Source organism: Ranitomeya variabilis, chromosome 2 (assembly GCF_051348905.1).
Source record: "Ranitomeya variabilis isolate aRanVar5 chromosome 2, aRanVar5.hap1, whole genome shotgun sequence".
In the NCBI taxonomy this organism is placed as follows: Eukaryota; Metazoa; Chordata; class Amphibia; order Anura; family Dendrobatidae; genus Ranitomeya; species Ranitomeya variabilis.
Window position 1 is genome coordinate 85,904,738 of NC_135233.1, and position 27,193 is coordinate 85,931,930.

The 27,193-nt window shown below is 37.6% G+C and overlaps 1 protein-coding gene across 1 annotated transcript in view; it reads right to left on the bottom strand.

The window, feature by feature from the left end:
- The window catches only part of PLCB1 (phospholipase C beta 1), a 1,010,585-nt gene that overhangs the window by 410,388 nt on the left and 573,004 nt on the right, over positions 1–27,193 (bottom strand). Inside the window, exons 6-7 of the mRNA XM_077282634.1 lie at positions 7,167–7,220; positions 513–588 (exon numbers count right to left, since the gene is read on the bottom strand). Coding sequence (XP_077138749.1) covers positions 513–588; positions 7,167–7,220 — 130 coding nt within the window. The remainder of the gene's footprint in view (positions 1–512; positions 589–7,166; positions 7,221–27,193) is intronic.

Consider the following 27,193-nt stretch of genomic DNA (forward strand, 5'->3'; position numbering starts at 1 on the left):
CTTTTCAGCAGCAGAGAGATCCTTTTTCTTTCCCATGTTAATTGAAAACTGTGACCTGCTTAATAATGTGGAACATCATTTTTAAGTAGTTTCCTTTAATTAAAATCACCTGGAAAGCCAATTATCACATGTGTTTAAGATTGATTTCAGTGATCCATTGAGCCCTGAGATACAATACTAGCCATGAGTTTATTTGAAAAACAAAACAATTAAATCTTTATGACAATTAAATCCAATTTGCATAATAATTTGGTACACAGTGTAGAGGCAGACTTTCTTTTATTCCAGATAGAAGCGTATATATGTAAGCACGACAGTATGGCCTATTTTACTCGCATTCAAAACTTAACCATAATGGAGGCCAGCATTATCACGGGAAATCTTTATGCAATTACCAAAGCAGAAATCATCAGCAATGTTTTATCTTTACAAATCATTTGATTGTTCCATTTACTTCCTTGTTAACCATGAATACATATATCAAGTTCTCCTCCTGCCTTTTGGATACTTACTCTGCCAGATGGAAGATTACAAGACTCTAATGCAGTTTCCACTCGTTTTCTGTCTGCAGAGAATAGACGATATATGCTAGAAAGGAAGAAAAAAAAATGAAGAAAAGTGATGAAGTCTTTATACATTGCTTTATATGAACGAAAATCCATCAGAAAATGAATTAATTTTATCCGTCCTAATAAGATTGAACAGTTTTGTAGGTTTTATACCAGAACAGAATCAACAATGCGTTTCTAGGATGTTGTAGAAGAGTGTGATCTGCATAATTCTCTAAAATGAGAACTCTCTCTCTCTCTGATAGACTCTCGGTCGATATATTCAGACATTATCATTATAATTTCCTTTGACCTACTAAAGTTCCAAAGCTTGCCATGATCTGATTTGCCCGAGACAGTTTTCACTTTTTCCTTTCATCTTCGTTCCTTGCTTGTTAAGCATATCCTTGCTGGTATATTCCCAAATGATATTAAAAAATAGATCTACATAATTAATTATTTTCATTTTGCAGCGTGTTTGGAATATTGAAGTCGCTACCTTTTATTTTTTTGATGTTTTCATTAGAATTTAGTTAACATTTAGTTCAGTTTAAAGTGACATTTTATGAATATTAATATGCCTGCAATTTAATAACTAGCTTAAAGGGAATGTTTACCCATTAAACTTTTAACCTCAGTCCAAAGTTAAAAAGTCCATAATGATTAATTTCTGAAAATATCTTTATAGCAGAAAGAACTCTATTATTTTTTTAGAGAGTGCCTGTCACGACCCACAAGGGTCGGTCCAGCGAACAGCACAACAAACACCAACAACGGGATCGGAAAAGGGGGAGGGAGGCCCTAATAGTAGGAAATGAGGATTGGGGCACCTCCTAACAAAGCCTGTGCCTATCCCTAAGCTCCCCTAATGCCCTATATGGGTTGTTCCCCCCGTCTTTTTTGCAATGTTATTCCCTTATCACTTCATGTATTTCTGAATGATAATCATTCATTTCTATTACTACCTGATATACATACATAAATGTGACCTGCCACCTGCATGATGCTATCATACTATGACTGTGTGCATTCTTGTATCTTTCATCCAGTCATTCATCCAAGTCAGGACATCAAATCAATATTTATAATGATCAGCCTGCGCTGCAACATCCGTCTGCACCTGCGGGCAAGACACAGATATCTGCTTCTGAAAGGAACGACATAGGCACCTTGGATGAATCAAATCATATCATAGTGTTCTGCCGATGGGAATTGCAGTCATTTCAATGCTCAGTTTGGTACATTTAAAAAAGAAAATGCATTTATATTGCAAAGAAGCTTTCCTTCCCGTTAGAATATTTACATTTTTCATATAAATGTGTGAATAAATGACGAGTGGCAAAAGATTCCCCCGCTGATCTACGACTAGTTTACATTTTATATGCACAGGAGCGTGGTAAAGAAGGAAAAATTAGAGCTAGGTATTCTGATCAGACCACAACTTCAAAGACTAGGACAATAATATATTATTGGGTTATGATATACTGTACAATGCTTTGAAAAATATTCATACTTCGTGAAGGTTTTCACATTTTTTCATGTTACACCCACAAACTTAAATGTATTTTATTGGGATTTTATGTGAACTACCAACACAAAGTAGCAAGCATTTGTGAATTGTAAAGGCAGGATAACTCATTTTTAAAAAAAATATAAGGTAAACCAGAAAATTGAGAAGAGCATTTGTATTCAGCCCCCTGTAGTCTGATATTCCTAAATAAAATTCTCATAACCAGTTGCCTGCAGCAGTCCCATAATTAGTAAACTGAATCCTGTATGTCATTTATGTTCAGAATAACTATACCTGTTCTGTGAATGCCTCAGAAGTTTGTTAGAGAACATTGGGGAACAAACAGCATCATCAAAACCAGGAAACACAACAGATAGGTCAGGGATAAAGTTGTGGAGAAGAGTAAAGCTGGGTTAGGTTATAAAAAAATCAGTCCAAGCTCTGTGGAAGTGTTCACAGGGTATGAATACTTTTCAAGGCACTGTATATTAAAAGAAATGGTTGTTATATGTAATTGTCATGATTCCACCAATCATGGTGTCCTATGAAGGCTGTAAATGACAGCTCAGCCACCCTACGGGATCTCGAGGGTTTGCTGAGCTGTCAGCATGGTGAGTGACAACACAACCTACTAATTTGAGGCAGAGGTGTGAGTATTGTGAGTGACAGCTCAGCCGTCCTATCTGGCTGTGTCTGTGGGATTTCCTACACGTATAAGGCTATTTGGCACTCTGACAACTGTCAGACCATTGCCAATCGTAGCTTTGCTCAAGTGGTGTGTGTGTTTGCTCTGTGCTCCGAGTTGCATCCTAATATCTATTGCCGACCTTGGATTTACATTTGACAATCCATTTGGCTTACCTTTTTGTCTTGATCCGCTACCTTCCTGATACTCTGACCTTGGACTGAGACCTGACTATGCTTTTGATTTTTCCCTTTGTCTATTATGAGACCTCTTGTTATTTAACCCGGACCTCTTAAATATCCTGCTTCACAGCAAGTCCGTGAGAGGTGACTAGCATCACATTGAGTAGTGGCTAGTGTCACAGTAATTAGTGTAACTGTACAATAGTTTAATATATAATTTAAAGATTTTATCTTATCACAGACAACTTTTATTTGGCACCTGAAGATAGACCATGATTGTCACCCAACTTGACCCATGTGCCCAGAACAAAATCCAACACATTTCACAAAGTATTAAATATTTGGCACAAAATGCACAACAAAAGGTACATGTAAAACATAAGCATAGCTGTTATGACCTGGTGGTTAAGGAGCAACATGGGACAAGCTCTGAGGAGGTGGTATCTGTACTGACCGCAGTTCCTGATCCTAACACCAACACTAGAAGTAGCCGTGGGATGTTCCTGTCACTCCCTAGACACCTCGTCACAGCCTGAGAACTAACTACCCCTAAAGATGGAAACAGAAAGCTATCTTGCCTCAGAGAATATCCCCAAAGGAAAGATAGCCCCCCACAAATATTGACTGTGAGTGGAGAGGGAAATGACATACACAGAATTAAAACAGGATTTAGCAAAGGAGGCCAAAACTACCTAGATAGACAAAGCAGGAAAGGATACTGTGCGGTCAGTATTAAAAGCTAAAAAATCCACGCAGAGTTTACAAAAATAATCTCCACACCGACTCACGGTGTGGAGGGGCAAATCTGCTTCCCCAGAGCTTCCAGCTAAGCAGAATATTTCATACTTACAAGCTGGACAAGAAAAAACATAACATGAGCTGAACGATTAAGTCCACAGCAAGTGGGCAACCAAAAGAACAAGCAATGACTTATCTTTGCTGAAGCAGGCTATCAGAGAAATCCAAGGAGAGATCTGAATCCAACCAAGAAACATTGACAGCTGGCACTGGCTGAAGACTAGAGCCAGGCTAAATAGCAGAGCCAGGAGAGATGATCAGTGGAAGCAGCTGCTAATGCTAAACCCAAGGAGCAGCAGTTCCACTCAAAACCACCGGAGAGAGCCCAAGGGCAGAATTCACAAAAGTGCCATTTACAACCACCGGAGGGAGCCCAAGAACGGAATTCACAACACATAGCAGAGCAGTGGACAAAACAAACATAGCCATCACCACTGCAACATTTTTAATTTGACAGTACAGTCTTTTATCTTTAAAAAAAATGAAAAAAAAAAAGATTAGTAGGGGTCCAAGTGGGGAGATTCCCATTAATTGCCAAAACAGAGAGAGAAATGCTCAGCTGAGCTCCCGTGCTCTAGACAGCACTAGCAGTGACCAAGCTCTCGTCTAAGCCCTTCTTACTCTTCAGTTCAGCAATTGGTGGGGTCTCAACTCTCCAACCTCCACTATTTAAAATGTCTGGCACGTTAGTATAACATGTAAAAAGTTTTCTGAAATGGTCATTAATCTCTAAAGGATATGAATATTTCTGGAGGGAAATATTTACCGGTAAGTAAAAAAAAATCCTTCTAAAGTTCCTATATTCTAAAATGTCCTCTTGCTATTATGTGATGTTCATAGGAACTATTTTCTAAAAAGCCTCCACCCCGATTAATTCTGTTTATGCTCAGTTTACATTGTATATGCACTTTCCACCAAGGAGAGGTCATCTTCTACTGTTGTTTTCATTTATACTATCACTTGACAGGTTTGTCTGCATTTCATCAGGTCTGCAGATGTTTGGGTTCAATAACAGTAATCCGATTACTGCATAATTAAAAATCCAAATATGAATCTAAAGAGAATCTGTTACCAGGTCTAATCTAATCTAAGAGCTGCATCATGTAGGTGCAGACACCCTGATCCCTGTGGTGTGTCACTTATTGAGCTGCTTAAGGTACCTTCACACTAAGCGACGCTGCAGCGATATCGACAACGATGCCGATCGCTGCAGCGTCGCTGTGTGGTCGCTGGAGAGCTGTCACACAGACCGCTCTCCAGCGACCAACGATGCCGAGGTCCCCGGGTAACCAGGGTAAACGTCGGGTTGCTAAGCGCAGGGCCGCGCTTAGTAACCCGATGTTTACCCTGGTTACCAGTGTAAATGTAAAAAAACAAACACTACATACTTACATTCGCGTCACCCGGCGTCCGCTTCCCTGCACTGAATGTGTCAGGGCCGGCAGAGCACAGCGGTGACGTCACCGCTGTGCTTTGCTTTCCGGCCGGCACTGACACATTCAGTGCAGGAAGCTCTGAACAGCAGCGCGGACGCCGGGGGACGTGACAGACATCAGATGGTGAGTATGTAGTGTTTTTTTTTTACTTTTACAATGGTAACCAGGGTAAATATCGGGTTACTAAGCGCGGCCCTGCGCTTAGTAACCCGATATTTACCCTAGTTACCATTGTAAAACATCGCTGGTATCGTTGCTTTTGCTGTCAAACACAACGATACACGCCGATCTGACGACCAAATAAAGTTCTGGTCTTCTAGCTCCGACCAGCGATATCACAGCCGGATCCTGATCGCTGCTGCGTGTCAAACTCAACGATATCGCTATCCAGGACGCTGCAACGTCACGGATTGCTGTCGTTATCGCTGCAAAGTCGTTTAGTGTGAAGGTACCTTAGGTGAAGTTTTGATAAAAATCAGTGTTTTATCAGCAGGAGATTATCGCTAGAGGACTATGCAAATTGCCTCTTCTGAGAAAAAGAGGACTTAACTCTATAGCGCCACCTGTTGGTAGTAGCGATTCTACAAGTCACAATCAACCCTTTAACAAGTCGTGCAATATGACTTAGGATAAAAGCCAAATCAGTATCTCAATTCGCAGACACGGTGTTTCGGGCTGTTGGCCCTCGTCAGTGCGAAGCATGAGAACTGATTTGGCTAGGTGAGAGGCTCTGGACTGGGGTCTAAGGGGTAACGTTTCTCCTTATGTAGAGTGACATACCAGCGGGCTTGTCAAGGTAAGGAGGCTTATTCGCCGTGCAATGCTCGTCTGGGAAATTAAATATGCAAATTGCCTCTTCTGAGAAAATGAGGACTTAATTCTATAGCGCCACCTGTTGGAAGTAGCGATCCTACAAGTCACAATCAACCCTCTAACGAGTCGTGCAATATGACTTAGGATAAAAGCCAACAGGTGGCGCTAGAGAGTTAAGTCCTCATTTTCTCAGAAGAGGCAATTTGCATGGTCCTCTAGTGATAATCTCCTGCTGATAAAACACTGATTTTTATCAAAACTTCACTTAAGGTAGAGGAGTAGTAAACCTGCTGACATGTAGTCCTCCACACTCATGAGTATGTATAACCCCGCCCATACCACTGAATAGCAGCTTTCTGTATACACTGTATATGGGCAGAAAGCTGCCAATCAGTGGTGGGGGTGGGGTTTTACAGGGCTCAGCACTCAGAGAGCTGTCAGATCTACTGACAGATGCCCTTTAATGCATGTACCATGCATGTGCCTCCGAATTTGATGCTAGTTCTTTGTTCAGCATCCTAAGCCAGCTATCATAACACAGCATTCAGTCTCAGACACACAGAGAAAGAAATTGCAGCTCCATCCCCCTTCTTCCCTTTCTTCTATATAATGTATTACCAAAGGGGTGAAGCTGTTGGTTAACACTTAGTTACCATTGTTTTAATTTTCATTACATGAATCAATACCACACATAAAAATAATCAGCTTTGCAATATATCTTATCAGAGAAATCTGCTTTTTCTCCTCCTGGATTATTTTTTCACTCTCAATTCAGTGGTAAAATCTGTAAAATCTGTATTCAGTGAAGACGGATTATTTACGTTACAGAGATAGATGACAGTCGGTGCTTTTAAAATTCCATGGAGAGGGGAGGAAGCGATGAACTAGAGGTAGCTACAGAAATTCTACTGCAATATCTTGGAAATGCCTGTTGCAATTCTCCATATAATCTTATGAGCACTGATTATCATTTCCAATCTTATTCATCGGAAAATCTGTCTCCACTGAATACAGATTTTACCTGTGAATTGAGAATTTTGAGAATGAAAAAAAGCAAGCAAATTTCTCTAATAATGTATTTTTAACGAGAATTAATGAGACATAAAGTATTTAAAAGTTTCAGACCATCCAGACGCATTACTAATTCATACAGAAATATATACTAATCGTTACGCTTTAGAAGTCCTCACTTACTTTTTAACAGGGATTTTCCCTTCTTGATTGACCTGAAGTTTCATCTTGGTGTATCTGAGAAAAAATATAAAGACGAAATTATTAATCCTGTGATAAAAATATTAAAAGTATAAAATCACAAATTTGCCATAGCATGCTTTCTTTCCCTTAGTCTGTTGGATAGTAGATGAATTGGCGGAGCTAAGACATAATGAAACGCAAAACCTAGTAATCCTATGATATTGACAAACATCAGACTTCAATCGCAATGTTTTGCACCAAGCATAAAACAAATGTGAATGTCAAGCGTGGCCCACTTACAATGATATAACCCCGTCCGTATGTCGTTATTGCAGATTTTTCACACTGGATGGTTTCTGATCCACCTTTAGCAGCAGCTTCCTATAATTTAATATCATCTTTCACTTCACTGGTTAAGATTTTAGCCCATGTTGCTTAAGTTCAGACAATGGTAAATCTTTGTGCACGAACTACTACTCATTTTCAATTGCTGCTGAAAAATCTCTAAGTCCTGGCTATAACTAGGCCAATCCCGAACTTTCCGTCTCTTATTCTATCCATTTAGATATAGACTTTTGTGTGTCTGATCATTGTCTAGCTGCATAACCCAATTATACTTGAGCTTCGGCTTCGTATCCTGGATTCGTATTCTGCTATATTGTGCACATTATAGTTTTGTAAGACATAAAACTTTTTTGGGAGGCTTGCCATGTTTGCTTCACAGATAAAGTTGATCCATTCTTATTTATAGGGAGTGATTGTATCCTCTGTTAGTTTGTAAATATTGACTTCTACGTCATGCTATTAACTGATGCAATAATAGTTATTGATATAAATACTATGACATTTTAAAGGCTCCTGGATAAACATTTTGCAAGTGCTATGGAGAGCGGTAGCAGAAAGAAAGACGGCACGTCTGCGTCTGACATTAGAGAGGCATAAAGAAAGAGGTAACGCGTTATATCCAACCTGAAAAGATAGAGACTGAGACGTGAGCAGCACGAGAGGTCAGCGATGGTGCATAACGCAGGACAGACGTACACAAGAATGGTCATATGTCAGGCAAAGATGACTCCCAAATTCATTATTAACCCCTTCAAGACGCAGCCCTTTTTCATTTTTGCGTTTTCGTTTTTCGCTCCCCTCCTTCCCAGAGCCATAAATTTATTTTTCCGTCAATATGGCCATGTGAGGGCTTATTTTTTGCGGGACGAGTTGTACTTTTACCATGTCTTGTACTAGAAAGTGGTAAAAACATTCCAAGTGTGGTGAAATTGCAAAAAAAGTGCAATCCCACACTTGTTTTTTGTTTAACTTTTCTGTTAGGTTCACTAAATGCTAAAACTGACCTGCGATTTTGATTCTCCAGGTCATTACGAGTTCATAGACACCAAAAATGTCTAGGTTATATTTTATCTAGGTGGTGAAAAAAAATTCCAATCTTTGCTAAAAAAAAAAAAAAAAAAATTGCGCCATTTTCCGATACCTGTAGCGTTTCCATTATTCGGGCTCTCAGGTCAGGTGAGGGCTTATTTTTTGCGTGCCGAGCTGATGTTTTTAATGATACCACTTTTGTGCAGATACGTTCTTTTGATCGCCCGTTATAGTATTTTAATGCGATGTCGCGGCGACCAAAAAAACATAATTCTGGCATTTTGAATTTTTTTCTCACTACGCCATTTAGCGATCAGGTTAATCCTTTTTTTTGTTGATAGATCGGGCGATTCTGAACACGGCGATACCAAATATGCGTATGTTTTTTTTGTTTTTTTTTAATTGTTTTATTTTGAATGGGGTGAAAGGGGGGTGATTTAAACTTTTAGATTTTTTTTATTTTTTTCATATTTTTTTTAAACATTTTTTTTTAACTTTTGCCATGCTTCAATAGCCTCCATAGGAGGCTAGAAGCTGGCATAGCCTGATTGGCTCTGCTACATAGCAGCGATCATCAGATCGCTCCTATGTAGCTGAATTACAGGCTTGCTATGAGCGCCGGCCACAGGGTGGCGCTCACAGCAAGCCTGCATCAATAACCATAGAGGTCTCAAGGAGACCTCAGGTTGTCATGCCGACGCATCGCTGACACTCGATCATGTGACGGGGGTCGGCGATGCGCGCATTTCCGGCCCAATGGCCGGAAGTGGTAGTTAAATGCCGCAGTCAGCGTTTGACAGCGGCATTTCACGAGTTAATAGCAGCGGGTGTATCGCAATTCCACCTGCCGCTATTGTGCGCACATGTCAGCTGTTCAAAACAGGTGACATGTCGCGACTTTGATGTGGGCTCACGGCCGGAGCCCACATCAAAGGGGGAGACACGACATGTGCAGTACTAGTACGGCATATGTCGTGAAGGGGTTAAATACGATGGTGGCAAGGTTGAACATTGAATCCAAAATATTATTATTAAGAAAGACTTGAGGGGATGTACACTACTCCGACGAGCCATTCTCAATCTATGTCTGCTTTCTCACTTCCTCCAGATGTATGTGATTCGTAAAAAAACAGAGAGTAAAGTGGCCGCTGATTGACCGCCGGGACCATCACGTGAGCCGCGGGAGAGACAGTGCCAACACTACTGGAATGGGGCTGGCACTGGAGGGGAGTATAAATGTTATTATTTTACTGGGGAAAACATATAGGCTGAGAAGGGGTTGTCCGGGTAGTGGACAACCCCTTTAACTGTTCTGTGTAAGTTTTCTGGAACATTGTTTCCTGAGTTGAGATTGATACCTTTTGGAAGAGAGTGGCCTAAGAGAGCTTGTCAGCAGGTCCTTAGCTGTAGTTTATTTTCTTTGTATATGGAGTATTATGGATTCTATTGAACCTCTTTCTCTAATGTTCAGGCAGGTAAGAAAGATGCAGCTCAGGATCAAGTATACAGCAACTTCACTATAGCCTTCACTTCTGCACATCAATTACTGTCTACAGTCAAGGGATTGGCTGAACATGATTATAGTTTCACTCAATGCCAGTCAGCAGCCTTAAAGGGAACCTGTCACCAGGTTATCCCATATAAAATATGGCCAGCACTTTTAAACCCTCATATACAGCATTCTAATATGCTGTATATATGTCCCCAATCCGTTCTGCAAGGCACAAAAAAGACCTCTTACTATACAAGAGATAGATGGCATGGTCCAGTCTGATGGGCGTCTCTCGTCTTGATCCAGCGCCTACCCTCTTCTCATGATCATTGTCCTCCTTCTCTGTTTCATGTCGATAACACATCCTATATCATCCACACAGTGTCCTCTAATGCGCTCCTGTGCAGGTACATTTCCCTCTGCCCTGCCGATGGCAGAGCAAAGCACTGTAGTGTGCATGAGTAGTGTAGCAGAGGGTGGTTTCGTCAAACTCAATTTGACAGGTGGACACGCCCCTATCAAAGTGTATCAAACTGTGTAACCCCTCCCCCCTGCCAGCTGTCCTCCTTGTCTTCTAACAGCAGCTGTGTGGCAGCTCCCCCTCCCTTTTTATATAATTTAATTTGTTAATAGAGTGACTGTTATCCCCGTAATTGTTTTATATTAGAGTTTTATATTTATATGGGTATTTATAATGCGCGCATTATGTATGCGGGCATGTTACACCATGAATATTATCCCCGGGGCATGTTACAACATGCCCCTGGGCATGTTACAACATGAGTGTTACCCCCGTAATTGATTTATATTAGAGTTTTATATTTATAGGTGATTTATAATGGGCGCATTATGTGTGCGACCATATTACAACAATCGCAGGTATGAATCGTGGTGTTTTATACGTTTATAAAAAAGCAAAAGTCGGGGTATTGTAAAAGTAAAAGATATTTATTGTAAATAAACACAACTCAGTATAAAAGCACTCGCATTAAATAGCACGTTTGGTTATACAGCAGCAAACGTCTTACAAAATAATGTGATTATTTATACACTATAAGTTGTGATTCATTATCACTGAACACATTCTAACTGCAGAAACCCTATCGCTGTATTTGATACAGTGAATATTATCCCCGTAATTGTCTTATATTAGAGTTTTATATTTATATATATGTATACGGGCATGTTACAACATGAATGTTATCCCCGGGGCATGTTACAACATGAGTGTTATCCCCGTAATTGTTTTATATTAGAGTTTTATATTTATATGTGATTTATAATGGCCGCATTATGTGTGCGACCATATTACAACAAGCGCAGGTATGAATCGTGGTGTTTTATACGTTTATAAAAAAAGCAAAAGACAGGGTATTGTAAAAGTAAAAGATATTTATTGTAAATAAACACAACTCAGAGACATTTCAACGATTCTTGCAGAGTATAAAAGCAGTTGCATTAAATAGCCCGTTGATTAGATGTCTATGTAACACACTATCATCACTTTCTGAACACTTGTTAAAACTCAGAAACTCTGGCTCGAATGTATGTCATGCAGACACACACCTGTTTTTTTTTTTTTTTTTTTTCTGACTGGAGCCCCTGCAGCCTGTACACAGTACACTTCTTTCAAAATAAATATCAATACTGCAACGTACAAAATAAATAACACGTTGGTTATACAGCAACAAACGCCTTACAAAATAATGTGATTATTTATCCACTATAAGTTGTGGTTCATTATCACTGAACACATTCTAACTGCAGAAACACTGGCTGTCTAGTTAATGGCCACACAACTGCTTGCATTTAAGTATGGAATACTGTCTCCTACTTAATTACCCTAACAGCTGGGATCCCTGTGCTTGGAAAATGACTGGATCACTGTGCTTGGAAAATGACCGCGTATGATTCAAACCTGTGTTTGTGGGGCTCCCCGCAGCTGTTTCTCAGGTACCCCAAATAACGGGGCGCAAGCAGAGGCTGGCTAAAAATAGTTTACTGTGTGAAATAAAGCATGGTAGATTTCCCACTAGCCGAGAAAACACAGAATTTGCTAGCAGCTGTCACACAAAGCATCTGTCACCTTGAACGTCCTCTAAGAATTTAAACAACTAGTTAGATCAGTGAAGACAAGTGCAGTTTTGATTAAATTGATAATTGCAATTAGAACGCGGTAAATTTGAAAATGTTGACGAAATAATCGTGAGTGAAGACAAGTGCAGTTGGCCACTGCACATTTAGAGTGAAACAGCATATTTTTCAGCTTATAACGCAGTTTCTCATTTTCATGAGTTTTAAGAGGTCGTGTTATGTGTGATACGGGGGCTACATGCTCGTGTGGTTAATAGATAAAATACAGATATGATATGCCAATTCACCAACAGTGACCGGCTTACACATAACTCGACAATAATCAAGGGTAGATATACAATACAAGGCAATAGACTTTATTAAAGTATGTATCAGACAGGCGTGATATTTACTAAGGCAGCTGAAATGAATTTGCCTCTGTAATCAGAGCAGTGTATTTTATACACAGTTGATCACATATAGTGAATAGTGCTTCTATATGTATTTGTGCTGAGAGTGCATTCTGCAACCAGAGCAATACTGCTAGCTATCAGTGTGAAACTTTCAGACAAGTACAGTATATTCTGGACATAGTATGTATAATTATTAGTTAATTGTTCACTAAAACGATCATTTCTGACAGAACAATGTCAAATTTTGACAAAGACAATTCAATAATATAAAAATTCTTACAGAATATAAAAAGCAAAAACATTAAATATGTATGTACACATGCATGATTTAGCTTAAAAGACATATTATGTATAATTATTAGTTAATTTTTCACTAAAATGACACAAAATTGTGTTTTATAATACACCATGCTGTTTATTCATTATATGTTGTATTAAATAGAGTCTAACTATCACATTACATGTCTTGCTGTACCAGTATGTATCAGACTGCAATGGCACATCACACTGCTTGCTGTAGTGAATAGAGCTTCTATATGCAGTTGTGCTGAGAGTGCAATCTGTTATCAGTGCAATACTGCTAACTATCAGTGTGAAACTTTCAGAGGACTGTGTTATGTGTGATAACTTACCGAAGCGGTAAAAGCAAAACACAGATGTAGAAGTGCAAAAATGACAGTCACTGTATGAGTTTTAATAGACTTTAATAAAGTATGTATCAGACAGGCGTGATATTTACTAAGGCAGCTGAAATGAATTTGCCTCTGTAATCAGAGCAGTGTATTTTATACACAGTGTTCACATATAGTGAATAGTGCTTCTATATGTATTTGTGCTGAGAGTGCATTCTGCAACCAGAGCGATACTGCTAGCTATCACTGTGAAACTTTCAGACAAGCACAGTATATTCTGGACATATTATGTATAATTATTAGTTAATTTTTCACTAAAATTATAATCTCTGCCCGAACAGCGGACTAAACTTGAAAATTTTGACAAAAACTATCCTATATTAATGTTCGTATTTTTATTACACTCACCCCAGGTTATATTATGTATAATTATTAGTTAATTGTTCACTAAAATGATAATTTCTGCCCGAACAGCGGGTTAAACTTGAAAATTTTGACAAAAACTATCCTATATTATGGCTCGTATTTTTATTACACTCATCCCCAAATGAGCCAATGCTAATTTGATGACACAATTTTTAGCATTTCAATACTATACATTAACTAAATGCTAGAGCTTATGTTACAGTATTTTATCTGTTTATTTTATAGCATTTTATCTGTTTATTTTATAGCATATTAGATTTTCACATTATTTGTAGCTGTTTGTGTGGCTGCCTCTGTAAGCTGCATTTTTCTGCCGACAGGCCATAAAGATGTGACCGTAGCCACAGCTCGCTGAGCGTTACCACCGGACTCACTTCTCTTTGGAGGCTTCTGAATGTACACTATTCCCACCCACGGACAGTTTTCATTTAAAAATATGAATATTATTGAATATAATGTATTACCTATGTTACAGTATTTTATTTTCCCGGTGTTACATTTGTTTTGCTGTCTGTTTTACCACTTCAATGCTATACATTAACTAAATGCTAGAGTTTCTGTAACAGAAACTAGGGACCAGTGTTTTGACAGGGTATAAAGCGGTTGTTTTATACATGACAGGTATATGAATATAAAAAGTAAAAATCATCACATGTACAATTAACATACACCATTACACTTCTTATAAAATAGAGTATATTATGTATATTCTGTGTTTCTGCCCGATTATTTGATTATTTGATTTATACCTCACTGTATGGGATTATTATGTATAGATATGAATATTACTGAATAGTCTCATACCTCCCCGGCCGTAATAGGCTCTAATGCTATAACATCCCACCTCTGCTTGCTGTCTCAGATCTCAACCACAGTAATAGAGTCTGGTGGTATAACCGGCCACCTCAGTTTCTGTAGGGGGAGCGGGGTGTGTTTCTACAGTATTATTCTGTTGTGAGCCTGAAGTCTGGGCACTATAACTGCTAACAGCTGCTAAGATTTTCTGTGGTGCAGATACAAGCACTCAACTTGCTAGCAGCTGTTAAAATGTATCTGTACTGACCACTAACTAGATGTGAGGTTGTGTGATATAGTTTAATTTGTTAATACAGTGAATATTATCCCAGTAATTGTTTTATATTAGATGTTTATATGATATATTAAGATTAGTCTTGCTTGACAAGCCAGTGTTCTGACATTTTCATAAACCTATAGCCCCAATAATATTTATTTGGACTGCAGATAATTAATTAAAAGCGCATAAAGCGTGTTAAATAGACAGTACACCAAAAGCACAGCGAATCAAAATGTATTAAATTGATTACTGATACGCTTCCAACAAATTGATAATAATATCAAAAGTGTACCAACAATATTTATTCTCTTTTATTGACATCGGATATCGTAGCGCCTGTGCCGTCTATTTGCACACAGTCATTTTGAAACCGTGTTTTGCTGACCTTAAACATTTTGTATAACAGATGTGTTTCTCCGGATTTTCTAGCGCAGTTCGCTGAGCGTTACCACTGCACTCACCTCTCTTTGCTGTTTCTGAATGTACACTATTCTTACCCATAGACAGCTTTCCTTTAAAAAAATACGAATATTATTGAATATAATGTTTTACATATGTCACAGTATTTTATTTTCCTGGTGTTACTTTAATAATAATAATGATAATAATAATAATAATAACCATACACCGCAAAATTGTGTCAATATTGAACGACTATGAAATTTTCCATAAAAATCTTCTTGGTTAACCCAAGACACGTAAGAAACAAATGCAGGACTTTTACAACCGCCACAGACACGTATATTATTCCATCATTCTTTAATTCAACATTATTTTATCACACATTAATTTCACAGATGTCTGTGCCATCTATTTGCACACAACCATTTTGAAGCCGTGTTTTGCTGACCTTAAACATTTGTATAACAGCTGTGTTTCTCATGATTTTTCTAGCGCAGCTCGCTGAGCGTTACCACGGCACTCATTTCTCTTTGCTGCTTCTGAATGTACACTATTCCCAACCATGGACAGTTTTCCTTTTAAAAATATGCGTATTATTGAATATAATGTTTTACATATGTTACAGTATTTTATTTTATTAATAGTTACTTTTAACTATTCTTTTAGAGTGCCTAGTAGATTTATATTCTTTGCCTGATATATTTCTACACAAAGCTTCAAACTATTTTGTAATTTATAATGTATCACAGTAGTTTCATATGAAGCTACATCTTAGGCCCCATTCAGACTATTGTAATATCTGTAGCTTAAAATAGAGCCAAATAGCTACTTTCAAATCCGGACATACACCACTGATTTTAATGGGGTCTAAGGGGGTTCTATCATGGTTTCCACATAATAGTTATGGAAAGAATAATGCTACAGAATTGGCCGCTCCGGTTATAAAACAAAAATGATGAAAATTATCCATGATGTTAATGTGAAAAAGGCTTATGCCGGGGGTTTATGGATCTCTACAATAAACACCATGTGTAGAAATTTGGCTCTAGAACTTGTTGGATTAGTGAATATAATAACGTTTGTCATATTTTATAACATGCAGCTAATGATTCCTGCTTTCAACTTGTATGTAACTGGATTAAAATAAAGAATAATGACCTAGCTGATTTGGGTGATATTGTAAAACCATTTATTGTTTCTACTACTTGGCAATTGTTACATTCAGTTATTTTTATTTATTTATTTATTTTTATTTTTATTTATTTATTTATTTTTCCATGGAATTTGTTAGTCATTACAATTATTTTTGCTCCCAAGATAGGCTATTAGAGCCACCAAGCTACATAAGTGTGCAGGCTCCTGAATATTACAATTACAAAACATTCAAAGTTTGTGGCTCTGTAAAGAGAGGTGAGAATTGTCGAAAGGTGCTGTATGTGTTGTGTGTGTTTGTTGTGTGTGTTTGTTGTGTGTGTTTGTTGTGTGTGTGTTGCATGTGTTGTGTGTGTTCTGTATGTTGTGTGTGTGTATGTTTGTTGTGTGTGTTGTATGTGTTGTGTGTGTTTGTTGTGTGTGTGTTTTGTTGTGTGTTTGTTGTGTGTGTGTTGCATGTGTTGTGTGTGTTCTGTATGTTGTGTGTGTGTATGTTTGTTGTGTGTGTTGTATGTGTTTGTTGTGTGTGTGTGTGTGTTGCATGTGTTGTGTGTGTTCTGTATGTTGTGTGTGTGTTTGTTGTGTGTGTTTGTTGTGTGTGTTTGTTGTGTGTGTGTTGCATGTGTTGTGTGTGTTCTGTATGTTGTGTGTGTGTATGTTTGTTGTGTGTGTTGTATGTGTTGTGTGTGCTTGTTGTGTGTGTGTTTTGTTGTGTGTTTGTTGTGTGTGTGTTGCATGTGTTGTGTGTGTTCTGTATGTTGTGTGTGTGTATGTTTGTTGTGTGTGTTGTATGTGTTTGTTGTGTGTGTGTGTGTGTTGCATGTGTTGTGTGTGTTCTGTATGTTGTGTGTGTGTATGTTTGTTGTTTGTGTTGTATGTGTTGTGTGTGTTCTGTATGTTGTGTGTGTTTGCTGTATGTGTTGTGTGTGTTTGTTGTGTGTGTTTGTTGTGTGTGTTGCATGTGTTGTGTCTCACGTCTTGTGCCGTACTACCTTATATGTTTTGTTTGCGTCAGTTCAGAGAAACCAAAAACCATATCATGTTTGGTGCACTATATTAAATCACTACAAGGCCGCATGTATTTATGTTACACAGCGTGGTGAAGACCGGTTAGAAATGTAACAAAGCTTTAAAAGTATACATAAGTTAGATGTTTTTTGAATAAAAATAATCTGTGTTATATTATTCACTGAAAGGAAGCAAAATTTACGGTATACATAGAACGCCAAAGAACGGCGACAAACTATAACTAAAAGTCAGATTATAAAGAAATTAAGATTTATTATCTGCAAAAAGTGGAGAAACAAACTTTGAATGTTTTGTAATTGTAATATTCAGGAGCCTGCACACTTATGTAGCTTGGTGGCTCTAATAGCCTATCTTGGGAGCAAAAATAATTGTAATGACTAACAAATTCCATGGAAAAATAAATAAATAAATAAATAAAAATAAAAATAAATAAATAAATAAAAATAACTGAATGTAACAATTGCCAAGTAGTAGAAACAATAAATGGTTTTACAATATCACCCAAATCAGCTAGGTCATTATTCTTTATTTTAATCCAGTTACATACAAGTTGAAAGCAGGAATCATTAGCTGCATGTTATAAAATATGACAAACGTTATTATATTCACTAATCCAACAAGTTCTAGAGCCAAATTTCTACACATGGTGTTTATTGTAGAGATCCATAAACCCCCGGCATAAGCCTTTTTCACATTAACATCATGGATAATTTTCATCATTTTTGTTTTATAACCGGAGCGGCCAATTCTGTAGCATTATTCTTTCCATAACTATTATGTGGAAACCATGATAGAACCCCCTTAGACCCCATTAAAATCAGTGGTGTATGTCCGGATTTGAAAGTAGCTATTTGGCTCTATTTTAAGCTACAGATATTACAATAGTCTGAATGGGGCCTAAGATGTAGCTTCATATGAAACTACTGTGATACATTATAAATTACAAAATAGTTTGAAGCTTTGTGTAGAAATATATCAGGCAAAGAATATAAATCTACTAGGCACTCTAAAAGAATAGTTAAAAGTAACTATTAATAAAATAAAATACTGTAACATATGTAAAACATTATATTCAATAATACGCATATTTTTTAAAGGAAAACTGTCCATGGTTGGGAATAGTGTACATTCAGAAGCAGCAAAGAGAAATGAGTGCCGTGGTAACGCTCAGCGAGCTGCGCTAGAAAAATCATGAGAAACACAGCTGTTATACAAATGTTTAAGGTCAGCAAAACACGGCTTCAAAATGGTTGTGTGCAAATAGATGGCACAGACATCTGTGAAATTAATGTGTGATAAAATAATGTTGAATTAAAGAATGATGGAATAATATACGTGTCTGTGGCGGTTGTAAAAGTCCTGCATTTGTTTCTTACGTGTCTTGGGTTAACCAAGAAGATTTTTATGGAAAATTTCATAGTCGTTCAATATTGACACAATTTTGCGGTGTATGGTTATTATTATTATTATTATTATCATTATTATTATTAAAGTAACACCAGGAAAATAAAATACTGTGACATATGTAAAACATTATATTCAATAATATTCGTATTTTTTTAAAGGAAAGCTGTCTATGGGTAAGAATAGTGTACATTCAGAAACAGCAAAGAGAGGTGAGTGCAGTGGTAACGCTCAGCGAGCTGCGCTAGAAAATCCGGAGAAACACATCTGTTATACAAAATGTTTAAGGTCAGCAAAACACGGTTTCAAAATGACTGTGTGCAAATAGACGGCACAGGCGCTACGATATCCGATGTCAATAAAAGAGAATAAATATTGTTGGTACACTTTTGATATTATTATCAATTTGTTGGAAGCGTATCAGTAATCAATTTAATACATTTTGATTCGCTGTGCTTTTGGTGTACTGTCTATTTAACACGCTTTATGCGCTTTTAATTAATTATCTGCAGTCCAAATAAATATTATTGGGGCTATAGGTTTATGAAAATGTCAGAACACTGGCTTGTCAAGCAAGACTAATCTTAATATATCATATAAACATCTAATATAAAACAATTACTGGGATAATATTCACTGTATTAACAAATTAAACTATATCACACAACCTCACATCTAGTTAGTGGTCAGTACAGATACATTTTAACAGCTGCTAGCAAGTTGAGTGCTTGTATCTGCACCACAGAAAATCTTAGCAGCTGTTAGCAGTTATAGTGCCCAGACTTCAGGCTCACAACAGAATAATACTGTAGAAACACACCCCGCTCCCCCTACAGAAACTGAGGTGGCCGGTTATACCACCAGACTCTATTACTGTGGTTGAGATCTGAGACAGCAAGCAGAGGTGGGATGTTATAGCATTAGAGCCTATTACGGCCGGGGAGGTATGAGACTATTCAGTAATATTCATATCTATACATAATAATCCCATACAGTGAGGTATAAATCAAATAATCAAATAATCGGGCAGAAACACAGAATATACATAATATACTCTATTTTATAAGAAGTGTAATGGTGTATGTTAATTGTACATGTGATGATTTTTACTTTTTATATTCATATACCTGTCATGTATAAAACAACCGCTTTATACCCTGTCAAAACACTGGTCCCTAGTTTCTGTTACAGAAACTCTAGCATTTAGTTAATGTATAGCATTGAAGTGGTAAAACAGACAGCAAAACAAATGTAACACCGGGAAAATAAAATACTGTAACATAGGTAATACATTATATTCAATAATATTCATATTTTTAAATGAAAACTGTCCGTGGGTGGGAATAGTGTACATTCAGAAGCCTCCAAAGAGAAGTGAGTCCGGTGGTAACGCTCAGCGAGCTGTGGCTACGGTCACATCTTTATGGCCTGTCGGCAGAAAAATGCAGCTTACAGAGGCAGCCACACAAACAGCTACAAATAATGTGAAAATCTAATATGCTATAAAATAAACAGATAAAATGCTATAAAATAAACAGATAAAATACTGTAACATAAGCTCTAGCATTTAGTTAATGTATAGTATTGAAATGCTAAAAATTGTGTCATCAAATTAGCATTGGCTCATTTGGGGATGAGTGTAATAAAAATACGAGCCATAATATAGGATAGTTTTTGTCAAAATTTTCAAGTTTAACCCGCTGTTCGGGCAGAAATTATCATTTTAGTGAACAATTAACTAATAATTATACATAATATAACCTGGGGTGAGTGTAATAAAAATACGAACATTAATATAGGATAGTTTTTGTCAAAATTTTCAAGTTTAGTCCGCTGTTCGGGCAGAGATTATAATTTTAGTGAAAAATTAACTAATAATTATACATAATATGTCCAGAATATACTGTGCTTGTCTGAAAGTTTCACAGTGATAGCTAGCAGTATCGCTCTGGTTGCAGAATGCACTCTCAGCACAAATACATATAGAAGCACTATTCACTATATGTGAACACTGTGTATAAAATACACTGCTCTGATTACAGAGGCAAATTCATTTCAGCTGCCTTAGTAAATATCACGCCTGTCTGATACATACTTTATTAAAGTCTATTAAAACTCATACAGTGACTGTCATTTTTGCACTTCTACATCTGTGTTTTGCTTTTACCGCTTCGGTAAGTTATCACACATAACACAGTCCTCTGAAAGTTTCACACTGATAGTTAGCAGTATTGCACTGATAACAGATTGCACTCTCAGCACAACTGCATATAGAAGCTCTATTCACTACAGCAAGCAGTGTGATGTGCCATTGCAGTCTGATACATACTGGTACAGCAAGACATGTAATGTGATAGTTAGACTCTATTTAATACAACATATAATGAATAAACAGCATGGTGTATTATAAAACACAATTTTGTGTCATTTTAGTGAAAAATTAACTAATAATTATACATAATATGTCTTTTAAGCTAAATCATGCATGTGTACATACATATTTAATGTTTTTGCTTTTTATATTCTGTAAGAATTTTTATATTATTGAATTGTCTTTGTCAAAATTTGACATTGTTCTGTCAGAAATGATCGTTTTAGTGAACAATTAACTAATAATTATACATACTATGTCCAGAATATACTGTACTTGTCTGAAAGTTTCACACTGATAGCTAGCAGTATTGCTCTGGTTGCAGAATGCACTCTCAGCACAAATACATATAGAAGCACTATTCACTATATGTGATCAACTGTGTATAAAATACACTGCTCTGATTACAGAGGCAAATTCATTTCAGCTGCCTTAGTAAATATCACGCCTGTCTGATACATACTTTAATAAAGTCTATTGCCTTGTATTGTATATCTACCCTTGATTATTGTCGAGTTATGTGTAAGCCGGTCACTGTTGGTGAATTGGCATATCATATCTGTATTTTATCTATTAACCACACGAGCATGTAGCCCCCGTATCACACATAACACGACCTCTTAAAACTCATGAAAATGAGAAACTGCGTTATAAGCTGAAAAATATGCTGTTTCACTCTAAATGTGCAGTGGCCAACTGCACTTGTCTTCACTCACGATTATTTCGTCAACATTTTCAAATTTACCGCGTTCTAATTGCAATTATCAATTTAATCAAAACTGCACTTGTCTTCACTGATCTAACTAGTTGTTTAAATTCTTAGAGGACGTTCAAGGTGACAGATGCTTTGTGTGACAGCTGCTAGCAAATTCTGTGTTTTCTCGGCTAGTGGGAAATCTACCATGCTTTATTTCACACAGTAAACTATTTTTAGCCAGCCTCTGCTTGCGCCCCGTTATTTGGGGTACCTGAGAAACAGCTGCGGGGAGCCCCACAAACACAGGTTTGAATCATACGCGGTCATTTTCCAAGCACAGTGATCCAGTCATTTTCCAAGCACAGGGATCCCAGCTGTTAGGGTAATTAAGTAGGAGACAGTATTCCATACTTAAATGCAAGCAGTTGTGTGGCCATTAACTAGACAGCCAGTGTTTCTGCAGTTAGAATGTGTTCAGTGATAATGAACCACAACTTATAGTGGATAAATAATCACATTATTTTGTAAGGCGTTTGTTGCTGTATAACCAACGTGTTATTTATTTTGTACGTTGCAGTATTGATATTTATTTTGAAAGAAGTGTACTGTGTACAGGCTGCAGGGGCTCCAGTCAGAAAAAAAAAAAAAAAAAAAACAGGTGTGTGTCTGCATGACATACATTCGAGCCAGAGTTTCTGAGTTTTAACAAGTGTTCAGAAAGTGATGATAGTGTGTTACATAGACATCTAATCAACGGGCTATTTAATGCAACTGCTTTTATACTCTGCAAGAATCGTTGAAATGTCTCTGAGTTGTGTTTATTTACAATAAATATCTTTTACTTTTACAATACCCTGTCTTTTGCTTTTTTTATAAACGTATAAAACACCACGATTCATACCTGCGCTTGTTGTAATATGGTCGCACACATAATGCGGCCATTATAAATCACATATAAATATAAAACTCTAATATAAAACAATTACGGGGATAACACTCATGTTGTAACATGCCCCGGGGATAACATTCATGTTGTAACATGCCCGTATACATATATATAAATATAAAACTCTAATATAAGACAATTACGGGGATAATATTCACTGTATCAAATACAGCGATAGGGTTTCTGCAGTTAGAATGTGTTCAGTGATAATGAATCACAACTTATAGTGTATAAATAATCACATTATTTTGTAAGACGTTTGCTGCTGTATAACCAAACGTGCTATTTAATGCGAGTGCTTTTATACTGAGTTGTGTTTATTTACAATAAATATCTTTTACTTTTACAATACCCCGACTTTTGCTTTTTTATAAACGTATAAAACACCACGATTCATACCTGCGATTGTTGTAATATGGTCGCACACATAATGCGCCCATTATAAATCACCTATAAATATAAAACTCTAATATAAATCAATTACGGGGGTAACACTCATGTTGTAACATGCCCAGGGGCATGTTGTAACATGCCCCGGGGATAATATTCATGTTGTAACATGCCCGCATACATAATGCGCGCATTATAAATACCCATATAAATATAAAACTCTAATATAAAACAATTACGGGGATAACAGTCACTCTATTAACAAATTAAATTATATAAAAAGGGAGGGGGAGCTGCCACACAGCTGCTGTTAGAAGACAAGGAGGACAGCTGGCAGGGGGGAGGGGTTACACAGTTTGATACACTTTGATAGGGGCGTGTCCACCTGTCAAATTGAGTTTGACGAAACCACCCTCTGCTACACTACTTGCATGTACCAACTTTACCTAAGGGCCATCTGCGCTCTTTGGCCTTTCCCGGCACATGTACACTGCAGTACTTTCCTGTGCGTTTGGTAGGGCAAAGAAAAGTGCACCTGCACAGGAGCGTAATTGGGGACACTGTGTTGATGACGTAGGACACGTCATCCACTTGAAAAAGGGAAGGAGGACAGCGATCATAAGAAGAGAGGAGGCGCCGAATAAACACCAGAGAATCCCATCGGACCAGACAATGCCATCTGTGGTTATAATAAAAGGTCTTATTTTGTGCCTTGAAGAGGGGATTGGGGATATACAGTTAGGTCCATATATATTTGGACAGAGACAACATTTTTCTCATTTTGGTTATAGACATTACCACAATGAATTTTAAACAAAACAATTCAGATGCAGTTGAAGTTCAGATTTTCAGCTTTCATTTGAGGGTATCCACATTAAAATTGGATGAAGGGTTTAGGAGTTTCAGCTCCTTAACATGTGCCACCCTGTTTTTAAAGGGACCAAAAGTAATTGGACAGATTCAATAATTTTAAATAAAATGTTCATTTCTAGTACTTGGTTGAAAACCCTTTGTTGGCAATGACTGCCTGAAGTCTTGAACTCATGGACATCACCAGACGCTGTGTTTCCTCCTTTTTGATGCTCTGCCAGGCCTTCACTGCGGTGGTTTTCAGTTGCTGTTTGTTTGTGGGCCTTTCTGTCTGAAGTTTAGTCTTTAACAAGTGAAATGCATGCTCAATTGGGTTGAGATCAGGTGACTGACTTGGCCATTCAAGAATATTCCACTTCTTTGCTTTAATAAACTCCTGGGTTGCTTTGGCTTTATGTTTTGGGTCATTGTCCATCTGTAGTAAGAAACAACGACCAATCAGTTTGGCTGCATTTGGCTGGATCTGAGCACACAGTATGGCGGCTCTGAATACCTCAGAATTCATTTGGCTGCTTCTGTCCTGTGTCACATCATCAATAAACACTAGTGACCCAGTGCCACTGGCAGCCATGCATGCCCAAGCCATCACACTGCCTCCGCCGTGTTTTACAGATGATGTGGTATGCTTTGGATCATGAGCTGTACCACGCCTTCGCCATACTTTTCTCTTTCCATCATTCTGGTAGAGGTTGATCATGGTTTCATCTGTCCAAAGAATGTTCTTCCAGAACTGTGCTGGCTTTTTTAGATGTTTTATAGCAAAGTCCAGTATAGCCTTTCTATTCTTGATGCTTATGAGTGGCTTGCACCGTGCAGTGAACCCTCTGTATTTACTTTCATGCAGTCTTCTCTTTATGGTAGATTTGGATATTGATACGCCTACCTCCTGGAGAGTGTTGGTCACTTGGTTGGCTGTTGTGAAGGGGTTTCTCTTCACCATGGAGATTATTCTTCTATCCTCCACCACTGTTGTCTTCCGTGGATGCCCAGGTCTTTTTGCATTGATGAGATCACCAGTGCTTTCTTTCCTTCTCAGGATGTACCAAACTGTACATTTTGCCACTCCTAATATTGTAGCAATTTCTCGGATGGGTTTTTTCTCTGTTTTCACAGCTTAAGGATGGCTTGTTTCACCTTCATGGAGAGCTCCTTTGACCGCATGTTTACTTCATAGGAAAACCTTCCAAATGCAAGCACCACACCTCAAATCAACTCCAGGCCTTTTATCTGCTTAGTTGAGAATGACATAATGAAGGGATTGCCCACACCTGTCCATGAAATAGCCTTGGAGTCAATTGTCCAATTACTTTTGGTCCCTTTAAAAAACAGGGTGGCACAGGTTAAGGAGCTGAAACTCCTAAACTCTTCATCCAATTTTAATATGGATACCCTCAAATGAAAGCTAAAAGTCTGAACTTCAACTGCATCTGAATTGTTTTGTTTAAAATTAAATTGTGGTAATGTCTATAACCAAAATGAGAAAAATGTTGTCTCTGTCCAAATATATATGGACCTAACTGTACATACAGCCTTTTAGAATACCGTAAAGCAGGGCTTAAAAGTGGTGGCCGTACATTATATGGATAAAATCTGGGGACAGGTTCCCTTTAAAGCTTTTTGTTTTGTACCCAGAAGTGATGGGATGACCATGAGAGTGCTCAGTTAAAAATGTTGTAAATCCTTCTGTTCAGCAAGTGCATCCTCTACGCACTCCTGTAGACAAGATCTTTGGTTGTTAGGGGACAAGGGTGATATTACTTCCCAGCGCTATCTAACACTGTCAAGTCATATATTTCATATACACAAATGTTTCGAGACACAGAAGATTGGTCCTTATATGTTTCTTCTCCAGAGTCCTCGCCTCTGACAATACACAAATTGGACATAATGACTTTCAGCGTACAAGGCAAGGGCTGTATACCCAGGAGTGCCCGGCTCAGGCAGATGACTGCGCCTGTAATTACAGAAGGCATCTCCATTGTAGATTTCTCTAGTTGTAATGGGGCAGCCTCTTCATTCTTGTTTAATCTTGTCTTGATATATTGTTTGTGAGCTGAGAAACTCAATTTCCTTCTAAAGCATCTGTAAAAGTCTGAAGATCCTGGCATCAATTCAGCCTAGACTGGCACTGCACACTGGAGGCTAATTCAGGATAAGGCTCTATATAATGCAAATATTTACATAAATTTGGGTAAAACATGGAGGATATAGTCAGTTTTATGTAAATTTATGTAAATCAATAACAATTAGTCTTTAGTTACATTGATATTTTAGACCTTTCTACATCTATCATCCATTTCGGTTTATTTCTTTGCAGTGTGTTCATCAATTACTTGTCCATATCATATTCCACATGCACTGTACGTGTGTTGGTCGAGTACCTCATCCCATTTGGAGCTCACTCATACTCTCCAGTTTCCGAGGATGATAACTCACTACACATTTGCAAATTCACCCCAAGAGCATCAGCGAGATTGGGCACGGATTTTTTTGGTGGAAAAAAAATGGCTCACTTTTAGAATATTTTAAGATCTGCTAGGTTCTGTCATTTCCCTATATATTCCAGTAAATATGATGTAATCTGCTTAAGACTGGAGTCTCCAAAGCCAAAGTTTGTATCTTGCATAGGCGTTATGACACTGGCTCACAGCTCTTCATGATGTCATGGTATGCGGAGACTGAATTAAGAAGAGCAGCATGAGACCTTACTCATCCACCCAACTTCACAGTTGACAATATGCATATGGTAGTTGGAATGAGATTAGTTTTCGGACATACATCAAGCTAATATTCATCCACACAGCTGGACTCCAATGAAGGAGCAGAGCCATCTCAAGAAGGATCACAAGGAAATGGACAGCATGTGACTTAAGTGTCTGAGCAAAGGGTCTGAATACTTATGACCATGTGATATTTCAGTTTTTCTTTTTCTTTTTTTACATTTGCAAAAATTTCTAAATTTCTGTTTTTTTTTCAGTCAAGATGGGGTGTAAAATGTACATTAACGTGAAAAAATGAACTTTTTTGAATTTACCAAATGACTGCAATGAAACAAAGAATGAAAAATTTAAAGGGGTCTGAATACTTTCCGTACCTACTGTACAGTTTTTTTCCTTGTAGCTCATTTTTTCTCTTTCTCAGACAAGAAAAATGATTTTCCGGTTAAGCTCAAATGTAGTGTAAATTAGGCAGAAAAAAATATGCTGTGCATTCGGCACTAAATTTGCAGAGCAATCCATAACAAAATCTATATGCTTTGTGTATTTATGTAGAGCTCAAGT